Below are 26,248 nucleotides of genomic sequence, written 5' to 3' on the forward strand. Positions count from 1 at the left end.
TAGGGTCTTATCGTCCTCCACGAATATTTAAGCTTTTTCACTTAAAGATTAAATTCAAAATAATTAAGGAGACAGGTTGCCTCTCGTCAGACCATTCATTCCAGCCTCAAATCAAAAGGCTAATGATTATGCTACCTTCACATGGTCAGTATACCACGGCCCTTTAATTAATCAGTGGGCAGGCCCGACCTCCTAAAATTAAAAGGCGATATTTTTGTTAAACAGGCGGAGGCGAGTTTTGCCGAATTCCTTCCAAAATTTTTGGAATAAATTCTATTACATTTTTATACATTTACTAATTTTATCATTATGACTGCTGGATAGTAATAATGAGCACCGGCTAGCTTCAATTAATCAACTTTAAATTATTATTTAAGTGAACCTGGTTATTACACCCTGGCAACTTTTAAGCCTATTCATATCACTGAGGGTGATTTGATGTAATTTTTTTCTAGAGCTCGTCCCCTAGAAAATCTTCCTTATGGAGTACCCTAAAGGAGTCTTCTGCCAACCAGATATAAAGGTACGAAATATTTTTTACACCGACATTAATCTTGAAGAGAATTATGAAACAGTCATCTTTAATTAACATAGATCACCTTATGTCGTTATTTGACAATAATCTTAAAAATTAAATAAACACTTATACAAAATTTGTGATAAATAACTTATTTGAAATTAACGAAACTTTCCTTCTCAGTACTTTTTTGCGGATCAAATTCAATTCTTTTACTTATATAATATTGTTTTAAATAGTGATATAAACCAGAGTTTGAGGAGTACTCTAAAGTATCTTCTTAATGTAAATAAAATGTTTATTCAAACTCACTCCCCTCTTTCAAGATGTACCTTCCGGTTCACCTGCTTTGTTACGACTTATCTCTTCGGACAAGAGAGCGACGGGCGATGTGTACATTTCTAAGAGCCTTTTTCAGTATATTAGGTCTTACTTCGAAATCCGCCTTCTTTACTATTATAAAATAGAAATTCCGTATGAATTTTCATTGTAACACACCCTCCCCCGGGCATGAGCTACACCTTGATCTGATTTATTAGCCTAGGCTTTTAAGGGGATTAAATAAAAAAAACAAGTTTTTTAAACTGAAAGTAAGGAGCGATATTAAAACTTAAACGAACAGAACTTATTCCGTATATGAAAGGGGCTGTCCCCTCCTCAACGCCTCGCTCTTTACGCTAAAGTTTTTTATTGTTTTAAAAAATAAAGTTGTAAGACAGAGTCAAACTTTAGCGTGAAGAGCGAGGCGTTGAGGAGGGGACAGCTCTTTCATATACAGAATAATTTCTGTTCGTTTTAAGTTTTAATGTTGCTCCTTACTTTCAGTTCAAAAAACTTGTTTTTTTTATTTAATTTCTGATTGTTTTTTAGTTAATGCAGCTTTTATTTTGGCTCGCCGTCATTGAATAAGTAAACAAAATTTGCATAAAAATTTTACTTTTCTTTTGCTAAATGGCTGTCTCTAAATTTGGTTCTGACGTAATTTACAGATTAACTTACGTAACGAACTTCTATATTCGTATATTTTTCTTCTGGCAAAAAATACAAAGTTGCAGATTTTTGCAGATATGAGCTTGAAACCGATGTTATAGGGTTTTCTGATACGCTGAATCTGACGGTGTGATTTTCATTAAAAAATTTTCACTCTTAGGGGATGTTTCCCCCCTCTTTAAAAAATCAGGTGAGTTTTCTCAGGCTCGTAGCCTTTTAAGAGTAATACTAAACTTAATAAAATTCATATATTTAGAATCAGCATTATGAGCCCATTCTTTTGATACATTTATTGACATCAAAGTTCCGTTTTTAAAAGTTTCGCTTACTATTGAGCCGTATCGCTTGTTTTTTTTTATTGTTTTTTTTATTACGTATATGTTATTACGTATATGAGGGGGTTCTCCCCTTAGTCAATACCACACTCTTTACGTTAAAAGTTAAAAAAAATTTAATTCACAAACTCCTGAATCACAAAGGCCTTTTAATTAGAATAGATAGCTCTTTTGAAAGCACTAAAAAAAACTGTGGCGTAAAGAGCTAAGTATAAACTTGGGGGAGAACCCCCTCATATACGTAAAAATTTCTGTTCATTTTAAGTTCTAATGTTGCTTCTTACTTTCAGTTGAAAGTACTTGTTTTTTTTTTAATTTAATTTCTGATCGTTTTTTAAATAATGCTTGGAAATCCGGCGCCCCCTTCATAGAAATGTCCCTTACCCCAAAGAAACATCCTCCACTGAAAGATTCTCCCTAGTAACCCCTCCGCCCGCCCCCTCCCCCCCCACCAGAAAAAAATTCTTACAGAAAATGTCTGTATACTTCCCAATAACCAATACAGAATGCAATCAATGGGCAAAGTTCATAACTTGCAGCCCTTCCTCTGGGAACTGTGGGGGATTAAGTCATCGTAAAAGACATATTTATTAGATTTTCGACTATGCTAAACACAATGGCTATCTCAAAATTTTAATTGGGTGACTTTGAGAAAAAAATGAGCAAGGGAGGGGGCCTAGTTGCCCTCCATTTTTTTTGGTCACTTAAAAAGGGAACTAGAACTTTTAATTTCCGTTCCAATGAGCCCTCTTACGATATTCTAGGACCACAGGGTTAATACGATTACCCCTGGGGAAAAGAAAAAAAAAACACATAAACACGCATCTTTCTTCTGGCAAAAAATGGAAAATTCCACTTTTTTGTAGATAGGAGCTTGAAACCTCTGCAGTAGGGTTATCTGATACGCTGAATATGATGGTGTGAATTTCATTAAGGTTCTATAACTTTTAGGGAGTCTTTCCCCCTTTTTTCGAAAATCAGCCAAATTTTCTCAGGCGCGTAAATTTGATGGGTAAGATTAAACTTGATGAAACTTATATTTTTGAAATCAGAATTAAAATTTGATTCTTTTGATGTACCTATCCAAAATTCCGTTTTTTAGAGTTTCGGTTACCATTGAGCCGGGTCGCTCCTTACTTACAGTTCGTTACCACGAACTGTTTGATTTATTTATTTAGTCCCCTAAACGACGGTATATAAGCTGCATAACTAGTTTGGGTAAATTTTTTTGTGGATTGTTATTTATGGGACAGGTTGCTCTAGTAGGTTTAGAAACCGCCAAATTCTTTAGGTTTTGATACTACTACCCAGGTTAATTAAGAGCGGACTAATAGGGTACCTAATCCTAGTCATTTGACCGCCAAAATCGTACTTTAACCAAAAAATAGATGATAAGTAAAGATTTCACCCCTGTTAAAGTGAGACACTCTTGTTTCAAAGTCCCCTTATTACCCTAAAATGTTTACTTTAGGAAACTGTATGACCGCGGATGCTGGCACAGAATGATCCCCCTATCTTATCGATCGCTTCCCCTAAGAAATAGATAGTAATACCAATCACTGCACCACTAATCCAAATGAATACCCTGCATATGACTCGAAGAAAGAGTAAACAGCCCAGCTAGAATCAAACTTTTACTCAGACCCGCAAAATGAGAAAATAAGAAGCTAGGCTCAAACAATCAGAAAAAGGGGATAATTATACCCTCTGTTAACTACTGGATAGTGAAATGCTAAGGTTGATTTGTATAGACCCAATGACACAAGTAGAATAGGGAGAACTCCAAAAGCAGTATGTCCTGCGAGCGGCCGAAACCCATACTCTAACCGCCATATTAAGCGGTTAAGTCCCAGGGACTCCTTGCTGTCCAGTTCTAAGCTGGCTTATGCACTTTGTGACTTCAGAATCTGTATTAGTCCCCATCTTTTACTGGTTCTGGGACCATTGCTTTGCTTCAAGCTATATTAATTCCAATAATTTGAAGAATATGAAATTTGCAACTTTAAATTTTACAATGTTAGAAAAAAAAATTATTGTATTGACATATTTACTGTGAATTTAGACCTTTCGAATTGAACTTACTTGGAGTTTTAGAAGCTCATCTCCCAGGGGTAGGAAACATCAAATCAGGTGATATAGAATTTATTTAATGAGTTAAGAAGGATGGGATGCCTAGGCAAGGAATAAGCCTCATGATAAATAAGGAAGCTACCAAGTCTTGTTTAGGTTGGAAAGGTATTAATAATTGGATGCTAGTGGCTCATTTTAAGTCTAAAAAAGGAAGTGCATCAATCATAGTATTAACAACTGGTAGAACCAACCCTATAGCAACAAGTGATTGAGGTAGTAGTGACTCAGATGAGTTTAACTTTCAGATCTAGGAACAAATAGAAAAGGGCTGAGGTAGAAATATGATATGTTTTTTAGGAGATTTCAATTCCCATGTCTGTAGACTTGGGGCTAGATGGTTTCTCAGGCCTAGGTCAATTTAGTATTGGACATAGAAAATATAATATAATTTTAATTGACAAATGTATACAGAAAGTTTTTGGAGCACATGCTAAGAATAAATCAAATTACTTATTGGATGCAGGTGGGAGTCTTATATTCTAAATATTCTAAAACGCCGTTTTTTTATTGTTCTACATTGCAATAACACTCAAGTCACAGATATTCAACAATCATCCTACCTAACTAAAACGCACTCCGAAGTACTATTATTTTGCAATGAAATATCTGTTCGCTGTAGCCTTGAAGGATGCCTGATTAACTGTATTTCGTATTGCAACTGGACTTATATCCCATAAAGAGGTGTAATTATTTCTTATTACAGAATAAGTTCTATTTGTATTTTACAGGTATTACAATATAGTCATAACAAAGGAAGTATTTGATCATAAAATGGACCATACGTTAACAACTGTGTTTAGTTGATTGTAAGACAGATAACCTTATTTTTTATGTTCTTGCAAACTGAAGACTTGGAGGATTGATACAAGATGCCAGGGTGTATGCAAGTGGTAGTTGATGTTAAAAATAAAGATCACCTACTAGTAATTTTTAGTGTTAATTCAGGAAGGAAGAGTAACTACCTTCCGGAAAGCTATCATGCTGGTATTCTCCAGGGCAAGAAATTGAGGATTCATTCTAGGGACAGTTGAAGACTAAATTGGACAGTTTAAGTTTGGCATTGTAGAACAGGGATGGAACAGTTTTAGGAAAATAGTTTGTGAAGTTACTGATGGTGTCTTAGGGAAGAAAATTAGAAGCACAGCTAGGAATATTATTGGAAACGTTTAATGTTTAATAGTGAGGAGGAGGGGCTTGTACAAGAGCTATTTGACTGATAGATCATATGAAAATAAGAGGAATATGAAAAAAGTAAAGAAATTATTAAAATATGAATTAAGAAAGTGTTAAGTATGAGCCATAGGTAAAATTGATGAAGATCTGGAAGATGCAGCTGGACAGCATAATAGTAAGATATTGTACTGGTATATCCATAAGTTGAGAGGCGATAGTCAATTTTGAACTGTCCCACTTAAAGATGGGAACGGGGCTACAATTAATGATAAGGAATAAGTTATAGAGAAATGGACAAAACATTATAGATCCTGAAAGAGTTACATTAAAATATATTTAAAAGAATTGTGATACTTTGGATGTGAAGAAAGATTAAATTTGTGAGGGAGAATTAATGACAGTACCAAAAGAGTTAAAAAATAATAAGGCCCCTGGTGATGACAGTATGGCAAAAGAGTTTTTTAAAGATTAATTAAAAAAAAAACTTTCCAAAAAATAAGTTTTTCAAAGAAAAGTAAAGGACATTTTAAAATTGAGCGCAGAAGATACAAATAACTTTTAAAATTCAAAATCAAGACAAAAAGAAATTACTATTAAATAATAAATAAAACCAAATAAACCGTAACTGAAATAAACAGTAATATCAAAAAACATAAAACAGTTAAGAGTATAAATTAATTAATATAAACTAAATATATTATTTATTATATTTAATATGAAAATAAATATAAAAAAGAAAAAAAAAATATTTTGACATTTAATTATTAATTAAAATTTAAAATAGAATAAATTAAAGAAACACTCAATTGAAAAAAAAAGAAAAGATATATAAATTTAAAATAATAAAAAAATATAAAAAAAATCTAAAATTAAGTATAGTATTAAAATAAATATTTAATAAAACAAAACTAAATACACCACCTATTCTTGGTATAGCCTAATTATCTAATAGTTAAATTATTCACCATGCTGAGTCATCTTCTATTTAGGTAAAATCAATTTTATCAAAAACATTTTCTTTTGAAATTAATGTTTGAGGTAAAAATTAACATTATATCAAAATTTTGAAGTTATGAGATTTCATCAATTAATATTCTTGTAAATCAAATATTCAGTTTAATTTATTAGTTCTATCTAAATTTGTTCAAGACAAATATAGTTTTACTACAAACAAGAGTTTGGATACTGCTTACTTCCTTAAATGTAAATAAAAACCAAAGCTTACTGGGTCATTTGTTCTTAACTGAAAACGAATTATATTAAAAATGTATTCTTTTACAGTTATTACAGAGTTGAAAGTAAAAATAAAATAAATGTGAAATACATTTTTGAACTGATGGATATTTCAACAATTAAGATCATTATGCTTCAAATATTCTGTGTGAGGTGTTTTATACTTTCCAATAATGTTAAAGACGCATATATGTATCATTAAAGCACAACTGACTCAATAGGCTATAGAATTTTATTAAATAAAAAAAAACAATTTAAGTTTTTATTTTTATTTTTTAATGTTGCTCATTACGTTAATTTTAAAAACTTGTTTTTTTTACCTAATTTATTATCATTTTTTAAAAAATGGTTGGAAATCCGGCGACCCCTAAATATCAATTTCCCTTCCCACCTAAAAAATTCCTCGATGGACCTATCCTCCACATTCATCCCCGACCCCCTCCCTACTACCAAAAAAAATTCCCCGTAAAAATATCTGTCTACTTCCCAAGAAACCAGCCTATATGTGAAAATTTGTTAAAGTTCATAACATTTAGCCGTCCCCCCTGGGCGGTGGGGGATTAAGTCATCCTAAAAGATACTTACTAGATTTTCGACCATGCTGAACGAAATTTCTATCTCAAAATTTTGATTGTGTAACTTTGGAAAGAAATGAGCGTGGGAGAGGGCCTAGTTGCCCTCCATTTGTTTGGTCACTTAAAAATGGCACGAAATTTTAATTTCCTTTCAAACGAACCCTCCTGCGATATTTTAGGACCACTGGGTCAATACGTTCACCCCTGAGAAAAAACAACAAATAAACATACGTCCGTGATCTTTCTTTTTGCAAAAAATACAAAATTCTACATTTGAGCAAAACTGATTTTGAAACCTCTGCAGCAGATGATGTTAATATGCTTAATCCCAGGGCGTGATTTTCATTAAGGTTCTATAACTTTTAGGGAATGTTTAACCCCTTTTTTCGAAAATCAGGCAAATTGTCTCAGACGCGTAACTTTTGATGGGTAAACTTGATGAAACATATATTTAAAATCAGCATTAAAATCTGATTCTTTTGATGTATCTATTGGTATCAAAATTCCGTTTTTTAGAGTTTAGCTTACTATTGAGCCGGGTTGCTCCTTACTTACAGTTTGTTACCACAAACTGTTTGACATTGAGAGAAGGAGGCAATACCCAAAATCTTGTTTGTAGTGATTTTTGTTTATTTCAAGCTTGATTTGTGCATATTTAATTCAAGTTTCACTCGTTTTAAGATTTATTTATTCATTTACATTAATATCTACTGTATGTTTATTATTATTATTATTTATAGAAAACCCGTCATACAAAAAAGGAAAAGACGGAGCAATAAGCAAAAAAAAGCAATAGACATAAATTTAGGAGTTATACATGTGGTTGTTAGTGCCGAATGCCGGACCTAAGATCCAGATCAGCTCTTAGAACAAATTACTCAAAACGAGAAAGAAAAACTCAATTATACACTGCTATGTAGGTATGCAACATGTTTCTTTTTTTTAGGCTCCTCAATCCGGAACAAACAGAACCATATGAAAGAGCCCCCGGTGCTGCCCCGGGGGATCGACCAACCCTCGACGATACGAGGCCCGTGTAACTGCCACCACAGGGGTTTAATGCTGCCAGCGTGCCGTAGGCGCGCCGCCGCCGGCAGAGGCGGCGGCATTTGGTCGAGTTTAAAATAATTTTGCAGCAATTCTTTATTGCGTCAACCACAAAGTCGGAGCTGTTCCTTCTTGTGTGGTTTAGTATTTCGATTTCCCTGATCAGAAATCAAACAGGGATTGCACTATCCCCGAATTTTCGGGTGTTTCCCAGAAAATCTATACATCACCCAGAAAAGCAAATTTGGGTCCTTGAATCCCCAACAATCACGCACTCATGATGCCACCCCTAGTGATTTATCACCAGTTAATTTCCCTGCCAAATATTACTGTGAATATCATACTTCATCACTACTCTCTTGTTCATTAATGTTCGTCTATTCTTTTACTTAACATAAAAACCAGACAAATGTAATATTAAATTGCAAATATTGCAATATACACAGTTCTTCATATGTTGACAAAAGAAGTATCGTCTTTATGAAATGAGTTTAAATAATTCCGAATGTAGTTTCCCAATCGCTATACATCATTCGTTTTCATTCGTAGTCAAGAATTTTATTTTCAAGTTTAATAGAATTATAGAACGTATTCACTACTATACAACTTCAGCCTTCAGTTGGATTTTGAAATTGACAGCTGACAAATTGTTTTAACAGCTGAACTTTAAGTTTGAAGTTTTTTTTACTGTTTTTAGATCATTTTTTATTAATTTTTAATACTAACTTTCTTAAAGCATTATATAAGATAAACTATTATATATTAAAACTTTAGACCCCCCCCCTCCAAACAAAAAATTCGGCCTTGAATATAATTTTAAAATTAATACTAAAAAAAAAAGTGTTAGTATAAAAAGTAATTCAACTAATTATAAAAAAACAACAGATAAATAAAAAATATTTAAATTTGGGAATTTAGGGGGGGGGGAATGGCGTGAAATTCTTTTAAATATTTAAGCCAAAATTTTATTTTAGTTACACCAGTGAAGAAAAAAAGATAATTATTTTTTCATTTAAAGTGGAGACATAAGATAATGATAGCAAAGTCCCCTGGAAAATATTGAAAGATTTTGAGAGACCCATGGCCTTCTAAGGATACTTGGTCGTTGTCTTGGGTTTTTTACGAGTTTTCTTAGTCTACTGGCCTAAGTTACCTTTTGTGTGTGCCCCCTTGTAATTAGATTCTTTCGATCTCATTGAATGACACAGTAAATCTATTACTAAGTTTTTCAATAATTTTATTTATGTATTAATATTTTTTACTTTGTCATTGTTTTATTTTTAAATATTTAATTGTAAAATAAATTTTTTTTCAATTAACTCTAAGCTTTTTATATGTAATTTTATTTTTTGTTTTAAAAATATATTGAAATAGTTAATTTTTAATTATATTATTTTTATAATTAAAGCTTTTGTGTATTTTTTTATTAAATTTAAATGATTATATATTATATTTTTTCTTTATTATAAGTAAATATCCCAAAAAGTTATTTTTTTTAATTTAAAGCAGGGTCTTTATAGTTACTTTTTGTTTTTCAGAGGGGGGGGGAGTAGGGCGCGATAATATTTCCATGATAACACCTCGATTATTTTTTTTTTTTGAAATCAGGGGTGCCAAAAAGTTATTTTTTTTTATTTAAATAAGATACGGTAACCTTTAAAGAAGGTATCCAGGGGGGGCATTGGGCTGGAGTATATTTAAAATATATTGAATTTATTTTTTTTTTATTGAAAGCATGGATGCCTAAAAATTGAATAGTTGAAAAAATTAAAAATCTTTTTGTGAGTTATAATTGATACATCGCTTGATTGTTTTTATCGTCCAAAGGGAAATGGACATATGTGTCCAACACGTTTTTTTTCTTATTGATTAAACGTGTTAAATTTTTAAAAATAAATTAATAATTAACCGGTAGATTCACACTAAATCGAAATTGTGTTACTAGAGCGATATCGATATCACACCAAATTTTGCGCTTGAGCGACAATGAGGCCTTTGGTCAAGTACCCAAGTTAAATTATACTGCCAGGTCATCATAAAAGCTGTCAATTTGGGAGGCTCATGCAGGAGTTTTTGACAATATTATGACCTAATGTTACTATATGTTGCAACGATTTACGTATCTGCAGTTGTTTAAAAATTGTTATCAACGCACAAATGATTACCAACAATATTAACAAATACAATAAATGAAACATTTGTAATGTTATTGCACTTTTTTAAAATATTTGAAGAAATCAAAAAAGGATAAATATCCATAACTACGCTTGGAGGCTATTTTAAAAAGAATCTCTTTGATGATTTCCATGGAAATAACCATAGCAGAAGCTTTGAGCCTGGGTGGTGATCAATGAGGAGTCTTTGTGTCTTTTGACCACAGGTGACGTATTGTTGCGAATTGCTTAAATTTAGTAATTTTTGTGAGAATTTGGAAGTAAAAGCTTAAACTCCATAACTTATAATAGGTAACCCAGTATTTTGCTTGAATTAAAAGTAACGAACTAGGATGAAAATCTCAACATCTTCCTGGAGCTACTTCAGTCTGCATATTATTTCATTTAATTACATTTAAGGGCCAAAAAAACTTTAAAATGTATTTTTTTTAATTTTTCTTAAAAGACAGGTTTTAATACAAGAAGGCTTTTTAGGAATCTAAAAGAGAAAAAAAACAATCAATATAAGATTCGCCCATTTATACTGTTTAAATGTGACAAAACAGAGACCGGCACAGTTTATTATGAAAAGATTAAGCTTCTAAGTTCTAATTTATATTAAAAGTTGTTAACCAGATAACTGACGAATTTTTTGATATATTATTTAAAGTTTTATATGCAGTTATGCTCTATGAAACAAAATAATAATTTTTATAGTTATTTATGTTATGAATAATTAGATAATAGATACTTCAACTACTCTTATTATGCAAAGGTTCTGAAACGCCACAGCCGTTTAGTTTATGCCATATTTCTAATTCTCTTGTTGAATAAAGAAGAAGACCAGTTTCCAGCCAGCAAAGTCTGAATTTTGAACTCATGAATAGGCTCGAATCTGCTGTAAATTTAAGCATGTGATTTCAGAAAGACTGATGAAAACATTAATGCGTGCGGTCACCTGTGATCATAGCGCACCGCCAACAGTTTACCAGGGGCGCGCCGCCGACATCTTACTAGCGGCACGGCGCGCTGTTTTTGGCCCCGCCGCCGCCGGTTTTCCCTCATCGACGCGGCGCCAGGGTCTAATATGAACATAATTGCATCAAGCCGCAACTTGTAAAAAAAAGTACCCAAATAATCATCAGTGAATTAAAAAAGAAATACTGTGGATAATCAACTATTAGTTTGTATATAATCAATTATATACACTAGTTGTGGAATATCAACTAGTGTAAATATGACAAGAAATTATAAAAACAATTAAATGACACTTTCGCCTACTCGTCGTGAACTCAGAACACTCAACAAATGATTCATTTACTCCAATATGCATAAATAACATAAACCAGAAAATTATGCAATCACTGATCCGTCTACAAACTTTGCTTAAAGCAATATGCTATAGTGAATCAATAATAAATAAATAATTAGAATATTAGTAATATACACAATATATTATCAAAGAAAAATTGCCAACAAAATTGATAATAACCAGCTTCACTTATATTGAGCTAATACACAAAAAGACTATTTCATCAATCATATTAATAACTGAAACAGTTTCAGTAGGCGAAAAAACATACACTTAAAAAAAACACAACAAATTCATCTTGACTACTGAGCCAGTACTGACGACCAGGGATGGTTCAACTTCATTTAACGGGAAATATAAGCACGAATTTGATTTTTTACAGCTATAATGAGGTCAGCAATTCTAAATTTTCTAGTTAATTAATAATTGCGCTTCCAAGAGAGAAAACGTAAAAGATATTTTGCGAATCGGAAGAAAACTGAACAAATTTTTGACTTGTCACAATTTCTGAGCATTTTCCAAAACGGCGATATATACAGATAGTGTTGTAGAGCAACAGAGTTAAAAATTTTCGAGAGAAAATGGCGATTGAACTATAACTTATTAGTTACAAAAGAAGCATATGGGAACACAACTCTATGCTCATGTGAGCAATTAATAATTGTCGCGTGCGCATTACTGACAAACCAATGGGAAGACCGAGTTAGGTAATATGACCTACTGGCTTAATCCTACTATTTCTGAGAGGAACATCCCTAGGCAACGCTTGCTTCCAGTTGAAGAATACAAATTCGGACTTTTCAGTATTGAAATGAAAACCTATTTCTGAATACTCAGATTGTAGCGTTGTAAAAATCTCACTTGTGAGCTTGATAGTACGGCTCAAATTTTGACTGTTGTCTGCAGAAAATATAAGAGATACATCAAGACCGGCAAAGATGACTGCTGTGGGAACAGCTGACTGTATCACGAACTCCATAATTGAAGAGTGAAGGGTAAGAAACAACACCCTGACTGGGTACATTTTTCAACAGTGACAAAAATATTAGGGGTTGGTGCATAGACTTGACAGCCGTCAACTGTAGCTAATAGGTGAAATATTACGCGACTGTTAAGGAAATATTAGCTGTCTCGAAGAACTCTGATATATAAAGGGCTCACTCCACATTCTGCTGCACGGAGTAGCATAGTGGCGTGAATGAGAGAGTCGAACGCCTTACGAACAAATTGCCCACCCAACACTAGTGTTTTGCCCGATGCATCAGCATCAATTAATGCGTTCGCCACAACCAACAAAGAGTGGGCACAACTGAGACATGGCTGGAATCCAAATTGTTAAGAAGGAACATAGCATTTGTCGTTCAGAATGTCAATTAACAGAAGTTCAAAAAGCTTACAAAAGTTCGTAGCCACTATTATAGGGCGGAAGGACCAGCACTGGATAGCTATTTTACCTTTCATTGGAATTGGAATAAGATTCGATTGAGAAAGAAGACGGTAAAACTCCTTGGGTAACAATCATCTGCATCAAAAGAGCAATATGGTTTATCTGCAGCTCGCTTCCATGCAGAATGTGACGAGCGCTTATTTTATTGATGTCAGAAGATATCTAACGCTGTAGGCGTTGGATTGCTCGCAATATCGAATCAACTGAACGAACAAACTTTTTAGTTGGACAACTGGACATAAATTTATCAAACTTATCCTCATTTTTAGACTGGAGGGTGGCATCTGGTGGGAAGAAATCAGCAGAGAAGTATGAATTCTATTTTGAATCAGGAATAACTTGAGCAGATAGGCGGGCCCGAGGAGGATATCTTGATACATTTCTCTAGAAGAAAGGTTGGGACAAAGAAGCTTTCTGCGATGTATCTTCAAGTATCTGGTTTGTTTGGATACATAGTTCTCTTGCAAAATTTGTTTTATTGGAAAGACAAAATCCATAAATTCAACCAGGGCGACAACAGTTATAGCGGAACTAAGAGAAATAGAAAATTTCGGATTTTTCTCGGGCTTAAACTAAGATAACGGCAAGGCACTAATTCTTCGTGACACCCCGATGTCTGCGATTGAGAGGAGGTCTTGCGGCTTTTTCTGTGAATCGCAGAACATGGTAAATTTGTGCAAGATAGATATCTAGCAACACCCGTATTTCATTTGCATCAACTTGGGGATTATCCTTGAGCACCTGGAACGGAACATGAATTTTATGTAGGACACAATTAGTAACTGCAGCAAAAAAGATCATCTTGGATGTTTTCCCAATCCCTGTAAAATTGGGCATAGAGTTGATGTGGTTGTTTGGTGAGAGTAGACTGAGCAGAGGGACATTATATAAATGCAGAGATTGGATGGTGGTCTGATAGTAGGAACTCAGTAACAACGTTAAAAGGTGATACTTGGAGATTTATAGAAAAAACTGCATGGTCAAGGTTCGACACGTGACAATGGTGTGTGTAAGTGTAATCAAGATCTTTAGGCAATATTCTTAGCCAATCGTCAAAAATACCAGACAAAATAGAAGTACGCAATAACGAGGCGTCAGTTAAATTACAGTTAAAATCTCCTATAATAATAAAACACTTACCTAACAGGCGAAAGTTCTAAATGCAAGATCCTAGTTTCTCACACGCAGAAGTAAATAAAAATTACGATCGGTCATTGCAGTAATCTGTCGGGAGATAGACGTTTACAATAACATACTCTTTTACACGGACAGCAAGAAAAAAAATGACATGAATCAAAAATACTCGACTGGCACGAGGTCCTAACAAGCATCCTAATACCACCCGAGGGGCGGCCACTGGAAGCGGATCGTTTAGCAGGCATCGAATAGCTAGTAAAATTATTTTCTATTTTCAGAAGGCATAAACTATGACTCGTCAAAAAATACTCTTGCAAGCACAATCGTCACAATTCGAAAGCAAACCTTTTATCAAAGGAATTTTGACTTGAAGTTCACCATTAATATTCCACGAAAGTACAGCTTGCGTAGTAGTAGACACATCCATGTCATACCATGGGCCTTGCTAGTTGACTGTTATTGGGACACTTTACACTGTAATAAGTATGGCCGGTAACTTTACATTCTAGACCGAACATTTTTTTCGGATCAGGGAGAGGCGCCGTTTTAGGCGTGATTGCATGATCCACAGCGAGAGCAGAGGGCCAGATTAGAGCACTGCAAGGTCAGATGTCAAGTCTTATGACAGGAGAAACAACGCGTTGGGAGATATACAAATGCTTGTGCAGAAAGCTTTTCGCAGCCAACTTTCACAGAAATTTTCAAGAACTGATCCAGGTTTTTTTTTCACTCAGAGTAGACCTTGAACACTCGAGACTTTCCGCACTGTGAAACTATCATGCAATTTTGTACAAGAGATTTTACTTGATTCTCATCGTATTTGATCGGTATGCCTTTCAGGATCCATTTAAACAGTGGGGATTTCACACTCACCGAGATACCTGAGGTACTGTTTTTAGCATTCTCGGCTATTTTGTTCGCTGCACGCTTTGACTTAACAACAAGTTTCCGTTCTGAAGTCGATTTTTTAAGTTAGGTTATTTCACCTGAGGCCTCAGGGCAAAGTTTATCGATGAAGTCCTTACGAGAATTAGGTGAGGTCAGGTTTGCAGGACAGTTTTTTAATACAACGGCAAACGTAGAAGCTGGGGCATGGTTAATTGTTACGTTGGTATCAATTCTAGCTGGTCAAACAGGCCTGAATGTGTCGCATTCTCGAAACACCCGTCAATTTCCCGAGAGAGTTCATTAACTTTAGAGACGAAAGTAGCCAAGACTCCCCCCGAGTGTTAGGGTTTCAGAAGGCGAGAATATGAGAAAAGTGGGAAAAGGCAAATTATCCTTTGCCGTCTGATTTAACTATTTAAAAATATCAAATACATCGTCTTCATCCTTTGCATGTTTCACACAGAGGCTCTGAATAATCAGCTCCTTATACAGCAACTCTTTAGCACTGATAATAGTACCATGACCAAAAAAACTTACAGCTTTTCCGATAATTAGGTCAGTTATTGCACCATCAAGCATAGATCTTGTGACAAAGTTCAGTAATGGATTTAAAATAATCTCCCTATTTTGATCGGTCATTGCTCAGTTTAATTATCATAGTCAGGGACAGGCAAGTATTCCAATCAAAATATATATGTAGTAGGTTAATGTAATATGTAGGTCAAATAATATAAATCCACATCCGATTACGAAATTAATATAAAAAAACCATAGGAATCACAAATTTCTTACTGTACTAACAGTTTTACTGCATGAATACAAACAACTTTACTAACAGGAGATGATTTCTGTTTGTTTGCATTGATTGTTTATTTAATTTCTGTTTGTCTTACGTATGACCGTTTCGTTAAAAATAGTTCAAAGGTCAGATAAGAAAAACTCCTGTGTCGACGCAACCCCCTAGGGCCCGGGGAAGGCGTTGAATGAGCTCCCGGTGAGGTTTATACGACGGCCCCTTCTATATGAAGTGCCTCTGGGAAAAAATAAATGGCGTGGGGGGAGGCTAGCTGCCTTTTGATCTTTTTTGACTCTTAAAAAGTGAATTACAACTTTCAATTTCCAATCAAATAAAACCTCTATGAAGTTTATACAAGCATACCATACCTGGCCCCAGGGTATAAATTACAACGCCTATCCCCGGGCTCAGGGAGGCCGTGTCGACACCAGAGTTTCTGTTATCTGAACTTTGAATTTTTTTAACAAAATGTCTATCTCAAAATTTTGATCCGGTGCATTTACGGCGTGGAGGGAGGGGGGCTTGTTGCCCGTCCCATCTCTTTTGACCCTTAAAAAGTGAACAAGAACTTTCAATTTCCAATCAAATGAGCCCTCTCTGAAGTTTATACGAGCATCCCTTCATAAGAACTATATATACCCCAGAGCATTACTTACAATGCCTGTTTCTGGGCCCTGGAGGGTTGCATCAGCACAGGAGTTTTTCTTATCTGACCTTTGAACTATTTTTAATGGAATGGCTATTTTAAAAATTTTATCGGATGGGCTTGGGGAAAAAGGGTGGGGGGGGGGCTAGTTGCCCTCGGATATCTTTTGACTCTTAAAAAGTGAACTTGAACTTTCAATTTACAATCAAATGAGCCCTCTCTGAAGTTTATACAAGTATCCCTTTGATAAGAACTATATGCGCCCCCAGGACAACACTTACAACGCCTACCCCCCGGGCCCTGGGGGTTTGTATTGACACCGGAGTTTTGTTATCTAATTTTTGAAAATTTTTCCAAAAACTGGCTATCTCATAAGGGGTAGCGGATGGGTTTGGTAAAAAAGGGCGTGGGGCGGGGGGCTAGTTGCCCTTAAATCTCTCGAATCTTAAAAAGGGAACTAGAAATTTTGATTTCCAATCAAATGAGCCCTCTGAAATTTATACAAGCATCCCTTTCATAATAACAATTTATGTCCCAGGGCATAACTTAGAACGCCATCTCCTGTACCCGTGGGGGTTCTGTCGACACCTGAGTTTTTCTAAAACGACATTTTAACCATTTTTAACAAAAATTTTATCATATGGGTGTGGAAAAAGAAGGCGTGGGGGGGGGGCTATGTGCCCTCGGATCTATTTTGAATATTAAAAAGTGAGATCAAACTTTCAATTTCCAAGAAAATTAGCCTTCTCTGAAGTTTATGCGACACTCCCCTTTCATAAGAACCTTTTATGCCCCAAGGCATAACTTACAATGCCAGCCCCCGGGCCCTAGGGGGTTGTGTCGACACCTGAGTTTTGTTATCTGACTTTTGAAGAATTTTTTAATTAATGGCTATCTCAAAATTTTATCCGATGCATTTGGGGAAAAATGGGCTTGGGAGGGGGGGGCGCTAGTTGTCCTCCAATCTCTTTTGACTATCAAAAACTGAAATAGAACTTTTAATTTTAAATAAAATGAGCCCTTCCATGAGAACCATATAGTACCCCAGGGAATAACTTACAACTTTCGCCTTTGGGCCCTGGGGGGCTGTGTCGACCCTGGAGTGTTCGCTATATGGTCTTTGAACTATTTTGAAGAAATAGCTATCTGAAAGTTCTTATTGGATAGGTTTGAGGAAAAAAGGGCTTGGAGGGCGGGGGGCTAGGTGCGCTCCAATCTCTTTTGACTCTGCAACATTGAACTAGAACTTTCAATTTCCAATCAAATGAGCCCTCTTTGAAGTTTACGATTATCCCTTCCGTAAGAACCATATTTTCCCCCTGGGCATAACGTACAATGCCTGCCCCCAAACCCTGGGGGTTGTGTTGACAACGAAGTTTTTGTTCTATGATTTTTGAACTATTTTCAACAAAATAGCTATCTCAAAATTTTTATTTGATGCATTTGGGAGAAAAGCATGTGGGGAGGGGGGGGGCTGGTTAACTTCCGATATGTTTTGACGCTTAAAAAGTGAAGTAGAACTTTCAATTTCTAATCAAATGAGCCCTCTGTAGGTTGTACAAGCAGTCCGTCCATAACAACCAGATATGCCCCCAGGGCATTACTTATAACCCTTGCCCTGACGCCTGTGGGAGGAGTGTCCTGCTCAAAGATATAAATTCCAGAACTTTCAACTACTTTGAACAGGCTATCTCAGAATTTTGATTGGGGTTGTGTGAGGAAAATGATGGGCATGGAAGGGGAGGTAGTTGCCTTCCACTTACTGTTTACTATTAAAAATGGCACTATCTATTTAAATTTCCAGTCTAATTAGACCTGGTTGGATTACCCAAGACAAAACTTTATAAAAAAAAACTTATATTCCCCCAGGGCATAACTTACAACCCTCGCCCTGAGGGCTGGGAGGTGGTGTTCATCCTCAAATACCTAAATTTAAGAATTTTCAACTACGACGAACAAAATGGCTATATCACAATTTTGATTGGATACGTTTGGGGGAAAGGGGGCGTGAGAGGGGGATTAGTTGCCCTCCAATCATTTTCGACTATTAAAATGGGCACTAGCCCTTTGAATTTCCAATCGAATGAGTGCTTTTTGAAGTTTCTACGACAAAGCTTTCTATAAAAACCTTAGGTGCCCCCAAGGCATAACTTACAACCCGTGCCCTGAGGGCTGTGGGGGAAGTGTCCTCCTTTAAAACATAATTTCTATCTGGAAATCGACTATGTAGAACAAAGTGGCTCTATCAAAATTTTGATTGGATGTGTTTGGGGAAATGATGGGGGTAGAAGGGGTGTTAGATGCCTTCCAATCACTTTTGACCCTGAAAAAGGGTACTAGAACTCTTGTTTTCCAATTGACTGAGTCCCCTTTGAGGTTTATACAACGACCCCTTCCATATGAAGTGCTTCTGGAAAAAAAAACAAAACATTGGAGCCGTATAGCTTTTACTATAGGCAACGCTCTAGCGTTGCCTCTGATAATAATTCTGTAGTCAGTGATAAGTTACTGAAAATTATGAATCTGATTTGTGAAAAAGGGGAAGTATCTTACGATTTTCGAAACAATAATGGAAACCCCTATAAGACAGGTGATAAATTAGTGGAGTAATTATAGAGCTTGGTTTCTGTAGGGAGCAAATTGCTCAATATGATGATACGTTTGAGACTTAGAGATGCTTTCGATAAAGTTTTAAGAAAAGAACAGTGTTGTTTTAGGAAGGGGGTTTTAAGAACTTTTAATTTACTTATTGAGAAGTACATGAGTCATCAAACCCCTATATTCCTCAGTTTGATAGATTATGAGCAGGCGTTTGATTCAGTTGATAGAACAGCTTTATTAAATTCTGTCCAGATTAATGAATTAAAGGGATTAGTTATATGTACTTGAAAAAAATTTATGTGGTTAAGGTAGGAAGCTAGGTTAGTTGCACAATTCTTACTAAATCAGGAGTTAAGCAGGGTTGCATCTTATCCCAATTTATATGGATCATTTTTATGGACTTTGTCCCAAGGAGAACAGCAAAGGTAATGAGAGAATACGGAATCAACTGGTGAAGTAAAACTCTCCTAGATTTTGACGATACTGGTGATTTAAGCATCCTCGATGAAAACTTTAACAAAATGAAATAATTTTTAGAGGTTTTGAGAGTACAGGGTTCAAGAATAGGTTTGAAAATTATTGTTAAGAAAGCTAAGTCACTAAGACTAGGAATAAGTGAAGGTGTAAAGGTAATGTTGGGTAACGAGAAGCACGATCAAGTGGGCAGCTTCACCTACCTAGGTAGTATCAATCGCAGTGCAATTGCGCTGCCTAAGTAAAGAACGATGTTGGCACAATGTGTTATTTATTTATTTTTAGTTTTTGCCAGGGCACCTCGTATAGAAGGAGTTGTCGTAGAAACTTCAAAAAGGGCTCATTTGATTGGAAATTGGAATGGCTAGTGCCCTTTTTAATAGTCAAAAGTAATTAGAAGGCAACTAACACCTCTTCCACGCCCCCCATTTCCCCAAACACGTCCAATCAAAATTTGAGATAGCCATTTTTTTTAGCGTGGTTGATTTCCAGATAGAAATCATATTTTTGAAGAGAAAACTCCCCCCACAGCCCTCAGGGCAAGGGTTGTAAGTTACGCCTTGGGGGCATATAATGTTCTTATAGAAAGTGTTATCTTAAAAACTTCAAAAAAGGCTCATTCGATTGGAAATTCAAAACGCTAGGGCCCTTGTTAATAGTCGAAAGTGATTGGAGGGGAACTAACCCCCTTCTCACATCCACCTTTTCCCCAAACACATCCAATCAAAATTTTGAGATAACCATTTTGTTCAACGTAGTTTAAAGTTCTGAAAACTAGGTCTTTGAGGGTGACAACCCTCCACAGCCCTCTGGGCAAGGGTTTTAAGTTTTGCCATGGGGCGTACTCGGTTTTTATAGAAAACTTTATAGTAGAAACTGCAAAAAGGGCTCATCCGATGGAAAATTGAAATCTCCCCCCACAGTCTTCATGGCAAGGTTTGTAAGTTATGCCCTGGGTGCATATAAGGTTTTTATAAAAAGCGGCGTCGTAAAAACTTCAAACAGGGCTCATTTGATTGGAAATTCAAAGGGCTGTTGCTCTTTTTAATAGTTGAAAGTAATTGGAGGGTAACTAACCCCCGTCTCACGCCCATCATTCCCTCAAACACATGCAATCAAAATTTTGAAATATCCATTTTGTTCAACGTAGTTGAAATTTTCGGAAATTAGGTCTGTGAGGATGATAACCCCCTCTTAGCCCTCAGGGCAAGGGTTGTAAGTTATGCCCTAGGGGCATAATAGGTTTTTATAGAGTGTTGTTGTAGAAACTTAACAAAAGCTCATTTGATTGGAAATTGAAAGGGCAATTGCCCTTTTTAATTGTCGAAAGTGATTGGAGAGCAGCTAACCCCCCCTGTCAGACCCCCCCTTTCCCCACCTACAGACAATACACATTTTGAGTTCGGGCTTTTGTCCAACGGAGTTTTAAATTCTGGAAATTTTGTTTTTGAGGATTACACACCACTCAACCCCCTCGGGGCAAGGGTAGTAAGTTATGCCCTGGGGGCCTCTAAGGTTTTTTTTTATAGAAGGCGTATTTTTAGAAACTTCAAAAGGGCTCAGTCGATTGGAAATCAAAAGGCCTAGTGGTCTTTTTAATAGCTGAATGTGATTGGAGGGCACCTAAACCCTCTCTCACACCCACAAGTTCGCCAAACACATCCAATCAAAATTTTGGGATAAACATTTTGTTCAGCGTAGTTGAAAGGTCCGGAAATTATGTCTTTGAGGATGACAATCCCCCTACAGTCCCCAGGGCAAGGGTTGTAAGTTATGCCCTGGGGGCATAAATCAGGTTTTTATAATCAGTGCTGTCGTAAAAACTTCAAAAAGGGCTCACTAGGTTGGACATTGAAAGGGCTAGTGCTCTTTTCAAAACTTTATCGTATTTGCAGGGCAACTTAACCCCCTCTTACGCGTACAATTTCCCCAAACACATGCAATCAAAATTTTTAGATATCCATTTTGTTCAACGTAGTTAAAAGTTCTGGAAATTAGGTCTTTGAGGATGATAAACCCTTCAGGGCAAGAGTTGTAAGCTATGCCCTGGTGGCAGATAAGATTTTTATAGAAAGCGTTGTCTTAGAAACTTCAAAAATGATTAGTGCTATGTAGGAGAATAACTCAGCTGCGGTCAAGATTGGAAATGCGGTTAGCTGCTGGTTTCGTGTTAAATCAAGAGTTAAGCAGGGTTGTGTTCTATCCCCTTTGTATGGATCATTTTGATGGATTTTGTCTTAAGGAGCACAGGTAAGGCAATGGGAGACCACGGAATCAAATAGAGAGAAAACAAATGTCCTGGGCTTAGATTATGCTGATTAGATTTAAGCATCCTAGATGAAAGTGTGAGCAAAATTAATGAATTTTTGGAGGTTTTGTGAGTTCAAAAAAGTCACTTAGGCTAGGAATAAGAGAAAATGAAAAGGTGACGTTAGGTAACGAAAAGATAGATCAGTGAGACAGCTTCAATTACCTTGGTAGTATTGTTTTCAAAGACGATGGAAACAGTAAAGAAATTAAAAATAGAATAGCCAAGGCTAAGGGTTTTTTTTTTTCACAGTTAAAAAAAGTTTAGAAGAATAGGAAGATAAGTCTGCAAATAAGATTCAAATTTTTAAAGCTACAGTGATGACTGTGGTCAGATATGGCTCTGAAGCATCGGCGCTCCGAAAGCGGATAAAGATTTGCTAGATGTTTTCCAGAGAAATTGCCTGCGGATTGTTCTGGGTACCCGGCTTACTCACCGTATTTCAAACACTAGGCAGCCCAAAAAGTGTGGTTTAATCCTGCTTTTTAGGGCTATAAATAGAGAAAGGTTGAGATGGCTAGGGCATGTTTTGCCGATGAAGGAATACATATTGCTGAATTTTGTTCTTTTCGGCGAACCGTCTAGGGCTAAACAGATAGCAGGTCATTCGCGGTTGAGGTTGGAGAGTGTCATAAATGAAGATTTAAATAATTTCGGAGACCACACTGCCTTTCCATGACGATAAATAAAAGTTCAAATAGGGATAAAATCCTTTTAATAGACAGTGATGATAGAAATTCACAAAAATACCAGATATTTCGGTCACATATACAGTGACCGTCATCAGTAGTAAAACTGATGACGGTCACTGTATATGTGACCGAAATATCTGGTATTTTTGTGAATTTCTATCATCACTGTCTATTAAAAGGATTTTATCCCTATTTGAACTTTTATTTATCGTGAAGATTTAAAGGAAATGGGAACTTTCTGGGAGGCTTTAAAGAGGGAAGCATTGAATAGAGTGGGATGGAGGAGGAACATGCATAACTGTTTTGACCTCTGGTGGCTTGGTACTGCGGCGAGTTGTTAATAGTAGTAGGCGTATATGTACTTGGATCTAACGATTAAGAGCTTGGGGGTGATAAAAGTGACTTCTTTGTGACGTAAAACACATTTAAACTAAAGTTATCTGCTTTGATTTTTAAGTTTCGTGAGACAAATAATCATCCGGTGGGAAAATATTCCGTCAATTTTTTTCTCGGTGTAGATATGATGGAACGGAATATTTCTACCAAAGCAGGGGTAGTTATAGGGGGTTCAAATGGGAATCATATATGGGAATAATGGGAATCTAATCATAATACATGTAAAAGAGGAATAGAGTTAATTGAGTTCAGCTGCTAAACTTTGCGAGGCCATATTTTGTATTTTATGTTTTGGGAACTAATGCAGAAAACGACAGTTGATTGGTATTTTTTTTTCTTAAAATTGTCTTTTTTTGTGATTGTTAATCAGTAAAATGTTAAGTTTTTTAGTTTTGTATTCAATACGTTATCCTTAACTTAAACTTAACCAGCAACTTGTTCTATGCGATGATTTTTTTTGTTATAAATTTCATGTTTTTATTCGTTCGAAGTGAATGAATTTTGTCAAATGTTTTTGGTTTTCGTTTGCTATATAAAAAGTAGATTTGAAAAACCCTTCTGACATACATTACACTTATATGGTCTCTCACCCGTATGTACTCTTTGGTGCTGTTTCAAATTTCCTGCTTGATTAAAGGTCTTGTCACAAACATCACACGTAAACGGTTTCTCACCAGTATGAATTCTATGATGAACGTTCAAATCTGATGACTGAGCAAAGGTCTTGTCACATATATCGCACTTAAACGGTTTCTCACCCGTATGCCTTCTTTGGTGGTTGCTCAAATATTGTGCAACAGAAAAGGTTTTATCACAAACATTACACTTAAACGGTTTTTCACCTGTATGCTCTCTTTGGTGCTGGTTCAAATAATGCATTCGAGCAAATATCTTGTCACAAACCTCACATCTATATATCTTTTCCTTTTTATGAGTTCTTTGACATCCTTCCGATTTTCTATAATTTTTAATTTGCAGGCAACTTATCAAACCTGTTGTCTGATTTGGTAGGCCTTTTCCTTCCGATTCAGACGCACAACCATTTGAGAAACCGCTCGAAGAGGGATTCATTGAAACAAGTAGTGACGTATTTTCCTGTAAGTGTAGTCCAGATACGTATGGTGAAAAGTGACCTAAAATTAACAAGTCTATAGAATTAAAAAAAAAAAAAAATTAATTTCGATTCCTCTTCTCTCCCAAGGTGATACTATAACTAGCTTTTAAAATTAGCTTTTCTAATTTAACAAAATAAGGAAAATCAAACCTTAAACGATCAAAAAGCATACCGAGGGGGTAAACCAAATCATAAGTGAAGGATAGGAAATATTACAACAAATATTAGGAATTATTGTAACTAAAAAGGAAGAGCAAATTAAATATACATCATTTGTTGAAGGTAATACTTTTTGGAGTCGCCGCAAGGCATTGAATAAAAACGATGGAAGTCACGTTTTACTCAGGTCTTACAAATGCAAGTTCAAATAGGGATAAATCCTTTTAATAAAAAGTGAAAAACTGACAAAAAAATTCCAGATATTTTGGTAACACATTCAGTGACACCGTCGTCAGCAAATATCAGGTATTTTTTTTCATTGTTTTTCACTGTCTTTTAAAAGGATTTATCCCTTTTTCAACTAATCCAATCAGACTTACTACTTCTTCTTGCTAGATAGGCAGTTCAATCTAGCTTCTAGGTAGATCATATCAAAAAATTAATTTTCTACTTATTTCAAATTCAACTTGGAATCAAAATAACAGACAGATCTATCTCTTAATTTATAAAGAAATATATGCACTATAAACATGAATTGTATAATCTATTGTGTCATATAATTCTAAGGCTTATTATCAACCTTATTGAAAAATAATAAAACCTACAAAACCACTTTCAAGTGATAATTTAGAAAGATTCTTAGAAAACTACAAAAACAGTTTGGCAAATAAGATAAAACAAAAGTTCAATCTTAATATTAAGTCCCATTGTCCTATTTTTGTCAAATAAAATATTATCCAACACCAATCAATCAACAAAAACATACGATGTCGGATGTACCTTCATTGTTAGACCATTTGGATTCCTGGGTGTCGTATTTAAATTTACATGGTCCTGAAATGCTAGCTAAATTAAGCAAAGGAACATCTTCATGTTTTGGTGACAAATGATGGTTTGGAAAATGAAAGGGCTTCTCGCTGTCACCTGGTAATGCATCTTCAACTTCTAAAACAAAATTTAAATTAAACAGACATAGAAAAATTTTACAGTAAATATTTCTAAACAAACATGACAGCTTTTTCTTTCTAGTTACGTGTAAAAATGTAATTATACAGACATTATATGTACACATTAAATCCGATGTATATAGAAGTTTTTCCACAAATGGTTTTTCAAATCTACTTTTTATATAGCAAACAAAAACCCAAAAAATTTGACAAAATTCATTCACTTCGAACAAATAAAAACCTGAAATTTATAACAAAAAAAATCATAGCATAGAACAAGTTGCTGGTTAAGTGTAAGTTAAGGATAACGTATTGAATACAAAACTAAAAAACTTAACATTTTACGGCTTAACAATGACAAAAAAAGACAATTTTAAGAAAAAAAAAATCCTAATCAATTGTGGTCTTCTGCATTAGTTCCCAAAACATAAAATACAAAATATAGCCTCGCAAAGTTTAGCAGCTGAACTCAATTAACTCTATTCCTCTTTTACATGTATTATGATTAGATTCCCATTATTCCCATATATGATTCCCATTTGAACCCCCTATAACTACCCCTGCTTTGGTAGAAATATTCCGTTCCATCATATCTACACCGAGAAAAAAATTGACGGAATATTTTCCCACCGGATGATTATTTGTCTCACGAAACTTAAAAATCAAAGCAGATAACTTTAGTTTAAATGTGTTTTACGTCACAAAGAAGTCACTTTTATCACCCCCAAGCTCTTAATCGTTAGATCCAAGTACATATACGCCTACTACTATTAACAACTCGCCGCAGTACCAAGCCACCAGAGGTCAAAACAGTTATGCATGTTCCTCCTCCATCCCACTCTATTCAATGCTTCCCTCTTTAAAGCCTCCCAGAAAGTTCCCATTTCCTTTAAATCTTAACGATAAATAAAAGTTCATCTGATCGGACCACTTTGCCATAGTTTCTTCAATAAAAAAACCCGTTAAAATTTAGACACATACCCCCAAATATATTAACAGTAAAGCAAATTGGACTATTTTCAAGAATAAGCTTGATGATGAACCCAGGGATCATATATTTCAACTATAACAGCTGAAACACAAGCTGAAATTTTGGCATCCATACTAAAAAAAATACAGCTAATCATGCTATCCCCAAGACAACAACCAGGAAAACAATCCCCAAACACACTTCTAAA

General features: G+C 35.3%; 1 protein-coding gene across 1 annotated transcript in view; it reads right to left on the reverse strand.

Annotated features, from left to right (window-relative positions):
- LOC148947753 (uncharacterized) overlaps positions 1-25,195 on the reverse strand; it is a 279,953-nt gene extending 254,758 nt beyond the window's left edge. Inside the window, exon 1 of the mRNA XM_089095996.1 lies at positions 24,904-25,195. Within this exon, the coding sequence (XP_088952122.1) occupies positions 24,904-25,195 (292 nt within the window). The remainder of the gene's footprint in view (positions 1-24,903) is intronic.
- Positions 25,196-26,248: the final 1,053 nt, after the last annotated feature.

Source organism: Artemia sp. Qi Xiang Cuo, chromosome 10 (genome assembly GCF_049724085.1).
Source record: "Artemia sp. Qi Xiang Cuo chromosome 10, ASM4972408v1, whole genome shotgun sequence".
Classification (NCBI taxonomy): Eukaryota; Metazoa; Arthropoda; class Branchiopoda; order Anostraca; family Artemiidae; genus Artemia; species Artemia sp. Qi Xiang Cuo.